This window comes from Callospermophilus lateralis, chromosome 2 (assembly GCF_048772815.1).
Source record: "Callospermophilus lateralis isolate mCalLat2 chromosome 2, mCalLat2.hap1, whole genome shotgun sequence".
Taxonomy (NCBI): Eukaryota; Metazoa; Chordata; class Mammalia; order Rodentia; family Sciuridae; genus Callospermophilus; species Callospermophilus lateralis.
Window position 1 is genome coordinate 193,361,047 of NC_135306.1, and position 13,546 is coordinate 193,374,592.

Sequence of the window (13,546 nt, forward strand, 5' to 3'; positions counted from 1 at the left end):
TCTACACTTTTATTTGTTGCTATTCTTTCCTTTATTCCAGCCACGTATGACGCATTTACAGTTGCTGTCTCCATTCCTGGGATGCTCTGCCCTTCTACACTTTACTAACTCGTCCACACTTTTTAATACCATGGTCATAAGCCTCTGACACAGGCAAGTGTCTCTGTGTAACTCACCCACTTCATGAAGAAGTCTGTTGTTTTGTATCATTTCAGGTAACACCACACAAATTTCTGCCTCTTAATGGTGACCTCATGGCTAATACATACAATGTGACTGAGTTTATTTTCTTAGGACTGTCTCCCAATCAGGAGGTGCAGAGAGTTTGCTTTGTGATTTTTCTGCTCTTGTACGTGGCGATTGTCCTGGGGAATTCCCTCATTGTGCTCACTGTCCTGACCAGCAGAAGTCTAGGATCCCCCATGTACTTCTTCCTCAGCTACCTGTCCTTCGTGGAGATCTGCTACTCCTCCACTATAGCCCCCAGACTCATCTCAGATCTGCTGGCTGAGAGGAAAGCCATATCCTGGTGGGGCTGCATGACACAGCTTTTCTTCCTGCACTTCTTTGGGGGTGCTGAGATTTTCCTGCTCACAGTGATGGCCTATGACCGCTATGTGGCCATCTGCAAGCCCCTCAACTACACCACCATCATGAACCAGCAGGTGTGCATGGTCCTGGTGGGAATGGCATGGGTGGGGGGCTTTGTGCATTCCTTTGCCCAGGTCCTTCTCATCTTCCAACTGCCCTTCTGTGGCCCCAATGTGATTGACCACTATTTCTGTGATGTTCTTCCCCTACTTGAACTTTCCTGCTCAGACACTTTCCTCATTGGTTTGATGATTGTTGCTAATGGGGGAACCTTGAATGTAATCAGTCTTTCCGTCCTTTTGACATCCTATACGGTCATATTGCTTCATCTGAAGACTCGGAGCTCTGAGGGGAGGTGCAAAGCCCTCTCCACCTGTGGGTCCCACATCACCGTGCTCATGTTGTTCTTTGTACCCGGTGTCTTCATCTATCTGAGGCCTTCGACCACTCTGCCTGCAGACAAGATGGTAGCCGTGTTCTACACAGTGGTGACCCCACTCCTCAACCCTGTCATCTACTCCCTGAGAAATGCTGAGGTGAAGAAGGCCATGAAGAGGCTGTGGACCAGGGCAATGAAACCAGATGGGACATAGAGGCTGAGTCTTGGTACTGGTCCTTGAGTTTACAATGATACTGGGATCCAAACTGCATGGGCCTACTATGTAGGAGAAAAGTTCCCAGGATATATTAGTTGTATTCTATCTTTTCTCCATCTTCAAAAATTTCATTTTAATTGTTTGTAATTCCTTATGGACATTCCCAACCTACCTAGCCATTTTAAGTTGTTTTTTAATTTTTTTTACTACTGTCCATGATACCATGGTAAATATTCTTGAGTAGGAATATGTACCTCTATTGCTGCTTTTATTTTAGACTCACTTACTGTAGTGAATTTACTGTGTAATTGATTGTAAAGACACTTGGAGCACAGCATTAAATTGAATCAGCTATCTTTTGAAAGTGCTTTTAACAACGTTCAACTCTGTCATTAAATATTTGTTTGTCCCAAAATAACATTTTAAATAGTCAAAATCTCCCACCAAGACAGTTATTAATTTCAAGTGAATAAAATATAACTTCGCTGTCCCCTTTTCATCATTTCCCAAGGTTAACATTACCAGGAGTAGCATAAGTCAGTGCCATATGTCTCCTGATGTGATTCACTGGTGGGACAAGCATCATGACTATAGTATTTCTACCAAAACCACAAAACTGAGTATAATCAAGAAAAAAGAGAATAAGGGAAACCTGAATTAAGGAGAATTCTGTAACATTACTGCCCTTCACTCTTCTAACATGTGAAGGAAAAGGCTTAATTGTTGCAGTTTAAACATTGATGACAACTGAATGCAATATGGAATCCTGGATTGGGTCCTGAATTAAAGGATGGTATTGGGGCAAAACTCTGTAAATGAGCCATTATAATTGTATAAATATTAATTTGCTGATTTTGAAACTTATGTTTTGCTTATGTCAGAAAATGTCCTTGACTGTTGGATGATTCATTTATTATCTAGAGATAAAAGGGCATGTTGTTGGTAGCTTTCAGAAAGTTTAGAAAAATATTGTTATTTTTATTGCATATATTTAAGGATTTCTACATGCTGTTTTGATATAGATACATAATGAAATGATTTGTATACTGTGAAGTGAATTAACATATCCATCTCTTTCCATAGTTAGCATTTTTTGGTAATAAGTTTACCTAAAGTTTTCACTCTAAGCAATTTCTCATCAGAAAATATAACATTGTTGGATATAGTTCCCATGCTCTACACTAGCTCTGGAGACTTATCTTTTAAAGCTACAAATTTGTATTCTCTAACCTCCTTCTCCCTATTTCCATTGTAGGAGATAAATTTTATCTATCCCTTTGTCTGTATATTTTTAGTTGTTGAGAATGAATGATAATGAAAATATGGAAAATGCTAATATTTGGGGAATTTGGAATAAGGGAAGTAGGAATTCTTTCTACTTTTCAATATTTCTGTAAGTCAAATTATTTTACAATACAAGTGTAAAATGTCTTGCAAATTAGGGGAAAAACTTATTGTATAATTTGCATTCTTTGATTTTTTTGGTGGGGATAATGTTCTCATCTTTGGTTTTGAGTCTTATTTTCAATGTTTATAAGCTTACAGTTTTATAAGGTATAATTCTATATTTTATTTATTTATTCCATTAGTTTTGCATTTACAATATCCTATGCCACTAATTAAATTCATATTTTACCTTAAAATTCTTTAATTTAATTAGTACCCAGGTAATATACTCATAAGGTTTGAAGAATAAGCAAAATGATTAAGTACACAAGTGAAAAGTTTCTTTTCATTCTTTCCCCAATCCTCTGTTCCTTGTTCTACTTTTCTTAGTTTCCTATATTTTTCACAGTTTCTTTGAGCAAATGCATGTATAATAGGTGGTTTCTATATCTCTACCTTTTATGTGAATAATAACATGCTATATAAAGAGATATGAAATTTGCTTTATAGACATAACAGTGTATATTGGAGATTTTTTTCTATATTGACACTAGGAAAATGTTCTCATTTACTTAAGTAATCTATTGATGTAACAGATGATATAGCAATGTTCAGAGGTGAAATGACTAGATTATGAGAGCTGTAACCTCATTAGTGGATTAATACATTTTATGGAATAATAATTTCAATGGACTAATGGGTGGCAACTGTAAGCACATATGTTGTAGCTGGAAGAAATAAGTCACTGTGTGCTGAATAATATTTGTCCATGATTCCTTCTTTTCTATGTGTGTCTCTCTCCTCTTCCTGTTTGCCACGTGGGGAACAATTTTTCTCTGCCAGGCCCTTCTGCCATGATGATCTACCTCATCTTGGGCCCAGGACAATGGAATGAGTTAGTTGACCATAGACTGAGACCCCTGAAAACATGAGCTCAAAATAAAATTTCCTCCTCTAAGTCATTATCAGGCACTTTGATCATAGCAGTGGAAAGTTGACTAATACAGACTGAAAAATGTATAGAATTTTGCATATGGAAAAGGAAGGTGAAGTCATTTTTGGTAGAACAAGCAGCATTTCTTCAGGGATTAATAATGGCCATCCATGGGTATGATTAGCAGAGACTCCAAGGAAAATGAAGATTTCATGGGGCCTTACAACCACTACTCACCTACAAGAACTAGTGTCTACAGGAGAAAGGGAAAGATCTTCAAGGCCTCTAGCATATCCAGGATGCTGCATCACTCTTCCAAGGAAAATGCATGCATTTCACCCGATCCTCAGAAAAGGTTGGTTGGTGAATGCAGTGCAAACTCAGTGCAACTCTGTGGAATTCCAAAATTGGCCAATTCTGTGATACTTTCTAAATTGTTCACAATGATGTGAGAGGGTGACATGGAGATCCCAAGAGGTGAAACAACAGCATAGACTCAGACTCTCATATCCCTTCAACAAGAAATATTAAGAAGCATTAAAAGAAATACGTGTGCCATGGCCAGTTAACATAAGGGACATGGTTCTGGAATGCAAACACCTGGACAGCATAGCCCTCCCCTTCATGCTCTAATTAGGGCAGTAATTATTGTCTAACGTTCTATAATTTTTACTTCTGAATAAAGCTAAAAAAATTCCTTTTTATGAATAAATTTGACTTCATCTTTCCTGATTGATAGGTACAATCTATGCCATTTTTATATTGTTTTTGTTTATCAATGTTGGACATTGTGAGAGGTCCCAATTCTGTCTTGTGTGCCAACATGTCAAAAGAACTGAAAAGGCTCCAGGGACTTTTCTGGTGACCATAATCACATGGCGATGGTACTAAGTGCCAAGAGTCATAAAAATTGAAAAATATAACGATACTCTTGTCTACATTGTAAGAGATAATCAGATTTGTAATCTTATGCCCCAATATACCCCAATAATTCCTATGTATGGTTTACTTTTATATGAAATACAAGCTGTTATCATAAGGGATGTTGAGTACAGGTAGAAGGAAAGAAAGAAGGGGAGAAGGAAGGAGGAAAGGAGGGAAGAAAAGGTGATTTGAACCTACAGAACATTTGTTGCAATTGTCTCTGTTTAGGAGTGCAGGTGGATAGAATAAATAATTCTGTTCTATGGCACAGTAGATAGGCTAAATGGACAGGCACATGGATAGGCAGAATTAATATTATTAAATGACCATACTACCCATAATCACACATTGTATACAGGGATTCAAATACCACACTGTACCCCATAAATGGATAAAATAACTATGAATGGAGGGAGGAATGAATGGAAGAAAGCAAGAATATGATTTTAGCTTACAAAAAAAATTGTCACAATATCTCCTTTTTATTTACATTTGGTTTGGGTTTCCAGTTACCCAAACCCATTTATCAAGGATTCACCAAGTTCCATGAGGTTCAGCAAGATTATCGGACCTCTATTCTTGGACCATTACACCAAGATACCAGGGAGTCTTGGTTACTAAGAAGAATTAACTCAGCACTAACATTAAGTTCTTATATTTGTTATTATCATTCTTGAAAACCATACACTAATTAAAATCCGCTCTAAGAAAGACAACAGTCAGAAATATATCATATTCCCATCCCACAGTTCTCCTTTTTTCCCTGAAACTTCCTAATGGCAATTTTCACATTTATCAGTTGCCATGAGGTGAACAGGCTTCCTCCATCATGCACTCCTGCCTCAGGTCCAAAGCAACATGACTAAGTGACCATGAATCAAAACTTATGAAACCATGAACCAAAATAAGCTCCCTAGAACCTGTTCATGTTAGGTATTTTGTCACAGCAATGGAAAGGTAACTAATACAGTCCTCTTGTTTTGTTTTGTTTGTGATTCAGTCAGTTAAGGCCACTCAGTGGAACCCACTCTGCGACTGGGACCTTACTCATGCTTGACACCACTCTACCTCTGAGCTACATGCCCAGCAGATTTTGGAACCTGGCATATTCCTCTGGTTATAGACCTCCTGTACATTTTCTTAGGACAAATACCTAACTGTATTTAAAATCATCACTCTTGAGCTGAATCTTGTCATGTATACACTTAGAAATATGAAGGAAATTTTGTTTATTAGTTCAGTCTTTTGGTAGAGCTTTTTGGATCTTTTATATTGGGTTATATCATCTGCAATGAAATATAATTTGACTTTTATCTTTCCTATTTTTATTCTTTTTATTTCTTTTTCCTGCTTGATTTTTCCAGCCAGAATTTCCAGTACTATATTGAATAGGAGTGGTGAGAGTCGACATTCTTGTCTTTTTCCAGATTTTGAAGAAAGTTCTTTCAGTTTTTCCCCATTTATTATGATGTTGGCTTTGAGACTTTTATATATAGTTTTTATGATGTGTAGATAGATTCCTTCTACCCCTGATTTCTTCAGTATATTTTATCACGAATGGGTTCTGAATTTGGCAAAGGCTTTCTCTGTATCTATTGTGATGACTGAGTGATTTTGTCTTTAATTCTACTTATGTGATGCATTGCTTATTGTTTTGTGTATGTTAAACTATCCTTGCATTCCTGTGATAAAACCAGTTTGGCTATGATATACAACCTTCTTACAAAAATCAACAAACAAAAATCAGTAGCTTTTCAATATATTAATATTGAATCTGCTCAGAAAATTATCAGGAAAACAATACTATTAACAATAGCTTCTCTCTCTCTCTCTCTCTCTCTCTCTCTACACACACACACACACACACACACACACACAGGAATAAATCTATCAAGGAGATGAATGACCTCTACAAAGAAAACTATAGAACAATGAAGAACACTGAAGATGAAAAAACCTCCCATTGAATTGGAAAGACCTCCTGTGTTCATGGATAGGCAGAATTAATATTATTAAAATGGCCATACTACCAAAAACAATATGCAGTTTTGATGCAATACCCATTAGAAAACCAATGACTGCACATTACGTACAACCACAAGAATGAGATCCTCACTGGAATAGGTTGTGCTACATGTATGTATAATATGTCAAAGTACACTCTAATGTTATGTGTATCTAAAAACAACAAATAAAAAAAAGAAAGAAAACTCCAATGATATTCTTCACAGAACTAGAAAAAACAACTTCAAGATTCACTTGGAAGAATTAAAAACACAGAATAGTCAAAGCAGTTTTAAGTCCCCATAGCAAGTTTGAAGACATCTCAGTCAGAGTTCAAATTATACTACACGGCTTATTGTTATAAAAATTGCTTGGTAATGGCATAAAAAAGATACATAGACTAATGGTACAGAATAGAAAATACACAGATGAATTAGTTACAGTCATCTGATCCTCAACAAAGGTGCCAACAGCATGTATTGGAGAAAGGCAGCCTTTTTAACAAATGGTGCTGGGAAAACTGGTTATATATATATATGTAGAAGAATGGCACCGAGCCCTTATTTCTCACCTAGAACTAACATAGATTAAAGATGTAGAAATTAGACCACAAATATGTAACTCCTAGAAGAAAGAGTAGGGTAAAAACTCTAGCATATAGGCACAGGCAAAGACTTTCTCAACAGGACTCCTAAAGTTCAGGAAATAATGCCAAGAGTTAATAAATGGGATGACAACAAATTAAGAATCTTCTGCACAGCAAAGGAAACAAGAATGAGAAGAAATGACTTACAGAATGGGAGAAAATCTTTGCTAGCTATTCTTCCGATAGAAGATTAATATGTATAATATATAAACAACTAAAAACACCCTGTTCATGGTATTTCCTGTTTCGTGTTTTCATTTTCCTGTTTAGTGTTTTTCAAAACACCACCACCACCACCACCACCACTATCTGACTTTAGTCAACTGTGATATAGCAGAGCAAAAGTTCACCTGTTTGTGTTTTTCCTGTATGTTAAGTGATTCACTTTATCTCCATGCTATCATTACAAGCCCTGTCATGGTGGTCAGTATAATATAGTATGTTTAGATTGGTATTCTTTTCAACCCTTCTCCAGTAATCAGCAGTACAAAGTGTTTAGAATTTAGGGATCGATCACCTGGAATGGAATTCCACCTGGTCACCTATCAGTAGTGTGATCCTGGCTTTGTGTACTTCACCTCTGGGGTTAGCATGTATGTGGTAGGGGAAGAACTGTGGCACTTGGAAACAAAAAATCTATGTTTTGGCTGGTTCTCCTCACCAGTGTGATCTTGGGGCTATTTCAGGGCGGCTTTTCTACTTCATTGAATGCCTTCCTCCCTTTGGCCTGGTTCTTATGTCTGAAAGTCCATGGTAGGAGCTTTATTTCATGAGCAAGGGAGGTATTGTTAGAGCAAATATCTCTGGGAGGCAAAAATGCAAGACAACCATTATTAACCATTGCTATCTGCATCCAAATAATTTTAAAAGCTTTTTTCTAGGCAGTGGTTATCTGCCTCTGAGGTACGGCCAGTGATATGGTGATATGCAGGCGGTGATATAGCTAGGAGTGCATTTGGTTGTAACGTGATTCAACTGGATAAACAGTGGCTTCAGTCAAATCAGCTCACTACCTGTTCCATGGCTTTATTCACTCAGTGTAATGTTTTTGAGAGTCATCTCTGTTGTGGGTTCCAATAGCCAATTCTTTTGATTTAGTAAATAATAAATCACTGAATGAGCACACCTCCTAACCAAAAAATTCTCTTGTTGGTAGACATTTATTTCATTATTTGGTTTATGGTAAATAAAGGTGCTACAACCATTTTTTATATTCAACTTTGTTTAAAGAAAAGCATAAACTGATAGACATTCATCTATTATTCGTGCAAAATAACTTTTCCCAGGTAGGATGTATATGAATATATTCTTAGTTCTAAAGCACAGAGGGTTGGTGGGCTCTAATTGGAACTGGAAAAACAAGGTTGTTTCAATCAGGGTTTTTGTCCCTTTGACCAAAAGACCTGACAACAACTATTAGTGGATATAAAGTTTAGTGCTCACACTTTGAGAGATCTCTGTCCACAGATGGCAGACTTAAGTGCCTTTGCCCAAAGATGTAGTGGAGGAAAAGAAGCTTGGGACATGGCACCAGGAAGCAGAGAGAGTTCTTCTCACCATGGACAAAATACATACCCCAAAGGGATGTTCCCTATGACCTACCTTCTCCAGCCACACTCTACCTGATTACAGTTACTGCCCAGTTAATCCATGTGAGTGGATTACAACTCTTGCAATCTACTGTTCCACCTCTAAACAATTCTTGCATAGTCTCAGACATGAGCTTTTTGGGGGACATCACCTATCAAATCATAGCAAAGTTTGTAGTCAATGGGTTAATCTTTACCAGAATAGGAAATAAAATCAACCTCCAAACTCAATTTACAGTTTTAGGTAAACAAGCACAGCTTTATACCACAAGTATTTTTAAAACAGTAGTTTCCTTAAAAAAAAAAACACTCATAATTAAATACTAAAAATCGATCTTATTAAGATTTATTAAGCCAAAACTTTGCATATAGACAATACTTTGACAGAATTCACCAAAACCCAACTTCATGAAACTTATTGCAGAATACATAGAAGTTTTGCATAAACATGTAAGACTTTTATGTAATAGCTTGCTAAACTTTTCCCCGGTGGTTTTTTTTTTTCTTTGTAAGGGACAATCATGTCAAAATTCTCCATAAACCTTAAAATGTCTCATCATGGATTTCTCCTTAATCATTAGTTGACACATAGGGCACTTTGTTCAACTTTCATTTTAGTCAAGGCTGAGTTGACATTTGTGAGTAGAGCTTGTGTGGAGAACATTCATTTTATAAAGTTCTTTTATAGCATCTCTAAAACATTCCATCACACTAAATTTAAAACACACACAGGTGAGGTCAAAGCACTGTAAGGAATTCCCATGTTCTCCGCCTCATTTCAATGCTTATGAATTCAGAGTAAATCTGCTTCAGCTCTAGTAGGGCATCTCCTGGGCAGTCCTATGGACACTGGGCTGGGTAATTCTCTGTTATGTGGATAGTTCTGTGCTTTGTAGGATGTCACAGCTTCCCTGGGCTCTCCCTGCTTCCTATTAGCAGCTCCTCCCTCACCAGCCAGCTTGGACCTCAGCCAATGGCTCCACACATTACCCAGTGACCTCTGGGGTAAATCACCCCTGGCTGGAAATCACCCATCTATTCCTCTTCTACACCACAGGCTTTGGGATGTGCTATTTCAGTTTCCCTAAGCCTTGGATCCCCCCTCTTAAGTACTGTTCATTTTATGTCAAGCCCCAGGATCAAGCTCCTGATGAGCAGGAGAGGGATCATTGCCCTGTGAACAACTCCATGCAGGGGAGTACTCTGTGAATTCTGGGACAACTTAATTTGTTCACATTTCCCAATTATTTTTTTCCTACTAAGCTTATGTAGGTCCTGCTTCCCCTGAGACCTTCTGCCTGATTAGGAAGGGGAAAGGGTACAGATCCCTGGAGACCTCCTCTCACCTGATCAAACCTTCCCCCTAGGTGTCCCTTAAGCAGCATGGACTTAAGGCTGAGCTGCCAGGGTTCTTAGTTCTCTGTGGAGCACCTGAGGGGCAAATCTTTTGCTCTTGTTTTTAAGTCAGGTGGATCTGAGACTCTGGGGCCTCAGTTTCCACATTTCCACATTCCAAAGTCTAAGGCTGCAAGGGTAATAGATCCTTTGTCTTGGGACTCTGGCAAGCAGGAGTTCTGGTTTTTGGCCTAATACTTCTCCCTTGGCTAACTGGCAACTTTCATGAGCCCAGGGCTGTTCTCAGGGAGGGAATTGAATCTCTGGCTTCAGAACAGAAACACTGGTGTCAGTTTTGTTTTGTGAACATGAACTTCTTAGGTATGTGATGATTGATTTCACTTTTAAGGCAAAGGAAATGGGGCTCTGAGGCTCATAATGTTTTGCAAAGTTCTTTTTTGTGGGTCTGGTGTTAGTGCTCTGGGATTCAGAAATAGAGTATAGTCTTGATCCTTGGGAAACTTTGTTCTTACAATTCTGGTTGAAAACTTATAATATAACAAAAAGTGTGCTAAGAAGGCCAGGAAAGATACATACCCACTGTCACCCCAGTGACACTGAGTGCTATTAGATGGACGTCACTGGAGTAAGCATTGGAGATGCAGTGGTGAGAAGATACAATCTCTCCTCAGGAGGCTTAGACAACAGTGGGGCAGTTGGCCACGTAAAACAATTTAAGCCATTGTGAAGTCCTGTGATTCTGAAATATCCTTACAAAAGGGACATGGTTCTGAGGGCCTGAAGTCTTTGGACATGGATTTCTTGTGTATTAGACAGATCTAGGCAGTACAGAGGATGACAACTTAATATGCTGCTGGGGTGGAATTCAGGACTTCTATGTGTGGGGTAGGTATTAAAACATTTGAAGACATTGAACTGCATGCTCATTTGAACTTCCTGTGTCAGAGAACTTAAACAGCTATAGCTGGGCTTAGTGGCTTAAGCCACTATGTTATTCAGGAGTATTGAGTCAGGAGGATCACAAGTTTGAGGTTAACCTGAGCAATTTAGGGAGACCCTGTCTCAAAATAAAAAAATAAAAAAGACTGAGGATATATAGGTCAGTGGTATAGTGCTTCCTTAGCACGTACCATAAAGAAACAAACAACAATAACAACAAAAATAAGAGAACTTTCTGTATATCACATAGTTACTATCTGCACAACTTGGAATGTGAACCCAGTAGTCCAGACTGTTAGCATTGTTTTCTTCCATGAATGTCTTCCTGGATTTGCCCAGTGATCTAAGACTTTAGGTATGGACCTTGCCTTTTGTTTCTGTAAGTTCTTTCAGTGCATTCCCTTTGCCTCCTGGTGGTCTTTAACCACCTTAATCTCCATCTGTGAAGAAAGGAAACTCTGTGACATGAGTGCAAGTTGTCTGGCTCCCAGGCTCAGGGACTCTGGATTGTTACTGTATGAGACCATGATGACCACAGCTGGCTCAGCCAAAGTCCAATATGGACCAGGACAGTCTACAAGCCAATCAGTGGGTATTCTTGGGGATGACAAGGCATGGAAAGACTATGATGTAGAGAAGGATGAGTCACAGAATGAGTGGGCATTGGTGGAGGGCTGGGAGAAACTTGTTGACATGGGACCCATATGATTGGCAGAAATGAAAATGTATTCAAAGAGGAGAATTGCTCATGGATTGAATAGATCCTTAGAAAGCAAACAGGACACAGTGATCAAGTATGGAGGATAAGAAATAGGAGGGGAGGACAAAATTAGAACTCAGACAAAGTTTTGTGGTCCTTTTGTAGGTGCTGAGTCCAGGAAGGTATACCAAAGGACATCTCTCCTGAAGTCTCTGAAGGACATGTGGACAGGTTGAGAACAATGTTTTGGAAACCAATTTTGGGAAAGAAGCAGAGAAGAGCAATTTGGTGAAGTTGCAGACAATAGTTGAAGACAATAGAAAGTTATGTTAATGGACAGTCACGTTGTCCTCTGCACCAAATTGTCTAATGAAGTTATTTACTGACTTCTTAATAGGTCACCCCTCCTCTGCTCTGTTTCCACCAGTCCAATCTCTGTATACAAAATTATTTTACTTTCCAGTTGATAAACATTTTTGGTGGTATGGCCATCTGTAAACCCCTCAATTACTCTACCACCCTTTTTTTTTTACAGGACAAATTTCAGGTCATGAGACCCAAATAGCTGCCTGTTGGTGGTGATCTCATGGCCAATACATACAACGTGACTGAATTCATTTTCCTGGGACTGTCTCCCAATCAGGCGGTGCAGAGAGTTTGCTTTGTGATTTTTCTGCTTTTGTACATGGCCATTGTCCTGGGGAATTCCCTCATTGTGCTCACTGTCATGACCAGCAGAAGTCTGGGATCCCCCATGTACTTCTTCCTCAGCCACCTGTCCTTCGTGGAGATCTGCTACTCCTCCACTATAGCCCCCAAACTCATCTCAGATCTGCTGGCTGAAAGGAAAACTATATCCTGGTGGGGCTGCATGACACAGCTTTTTTTCATGCACTTCTTTGGTGGCATCGAAATGTTCGTGCTCACGGTGATGGCCTATGACCGCTATGTGGCCATCTGCAAACCACTCAACTATACCACCATCATGAACCAGCAGGTGTGTATGGTCCTGGTGGGAATGGCATGGGTGGGAGGCTTTGTGCATTCTTTTTCCCAGATCCTTCTCATCTTCCAACTGCCCTTCTGTGGTCCCAATGTGATTGACCATTATTTCTGCGATGTGCTTCCCGTGATCCAACTGGCCTGCTCAGACACTCTCCTCATTGGTCTGCTGATTGTTGCTAATGGGGGTCCTTGTCTGTGATCAGCTTTGTGGTCCTCTTGGTGTCCTATGTGGTCATCCTGCTTCATCTGAGGACTCGGAGCTCTGAGGGGCGGCGCAAAGCCCTCTCCACCTGTGGGTCCCACATCACCGTGGTTGTCTTATTTTTTGCACCTTGTGTCTTCATCTATCTGAGACCATCTACCACTCTGCCTGCAGACAAGATGGTAGCCGTGTTCTACACTGTGATAACCCCACTCCTCAACCCTGTCATATACTCCCTGAGAAATGCTGAGGTGAAGAAAGCCATGAAGAGACTGTGGATCAGGACAATGAAAATAGATGATAAATAGAGGCTGAGCCTTGGTACTGGTCCTTGGGTTTGGAATGATGCTGAGTCCAAACTGATGGGGTTTAATAGGTACAGGGAAAGTTATCTGGATGTGTTAGTGGTATTTTATCTTTCACCCATCTTTAAAACTTTCATATTAATTGTGTATAAAATATTTCCTTATGGATGTACCAAAAATATAACCAGCCATTTTAGAATTTTTCTATTTTTTTAAAAATTATCTTTCATGACACTGTGGTAAATATTCTTGGGTAGAGATATTCGTCTATACTTCTGGCTTTCTTGTAGACTTGCTTCCTATGGTAAATTTACTGTATTATAGATCCTAAAGACTTTTTGGTGTACAGTCTTCGATTGAGTCATGTAT

General features: G+C 39.0%; 2 protein-coding genes across 2 annotated transcripts; both read left to right on the forward strand.

The window, feature by feature from the left end:
• The first annotated feature begins 254 nt into the window (after nt 1-254).
• LOC143390068 (olfactory receptor 4X2-like) lies at nt 255-5,208 on the forward strand. The gene is made up of 2 exons (XM_076842685.1): nt 255-1,160; nt 5,140-5,208. Exons 1-2 carry the CDS (start codon nt 255-257, stop codon nt 5,206-5,208), a joined length of 975 nt encoding a protein of 324 aa, XP_076698800.1.
• A 7,043-nt stretch (nt 5,209-12,251) lies between these two features.
• Nucleotides 12,252-13,180, forward strand: LOC143391631 (olfactory receptor 4X2-like). The gene is given in 2 exon segments (XM_076844388.1): nt 12,252-12,855; nt 12,858-13,180. Coding segments are annotated over 2 exon segments (927 nt in total).
• The last annotated feature ends 366 nt before the right edge of the window (nt 13,181-13,546 follow it).

What these genes read in the sequence shown, in the direction of transcription:
- LOC143390068 (XM_076842685.1), top strand. Translation starts at nt 255, where the DNA reads ATGGCTAATACATACAATGTGACTGAGTTTATTTTCTTAGGACTGTCT. An exon ending in TGAAGAGGCTGTGGACCAGG is followed by an intron (nt 1,161 to 5,139) that starts GCAATGAAACCA and finishes ATCCGCTCTAAG; the next exon opens with AAAGACAACAGTCAGAAATA.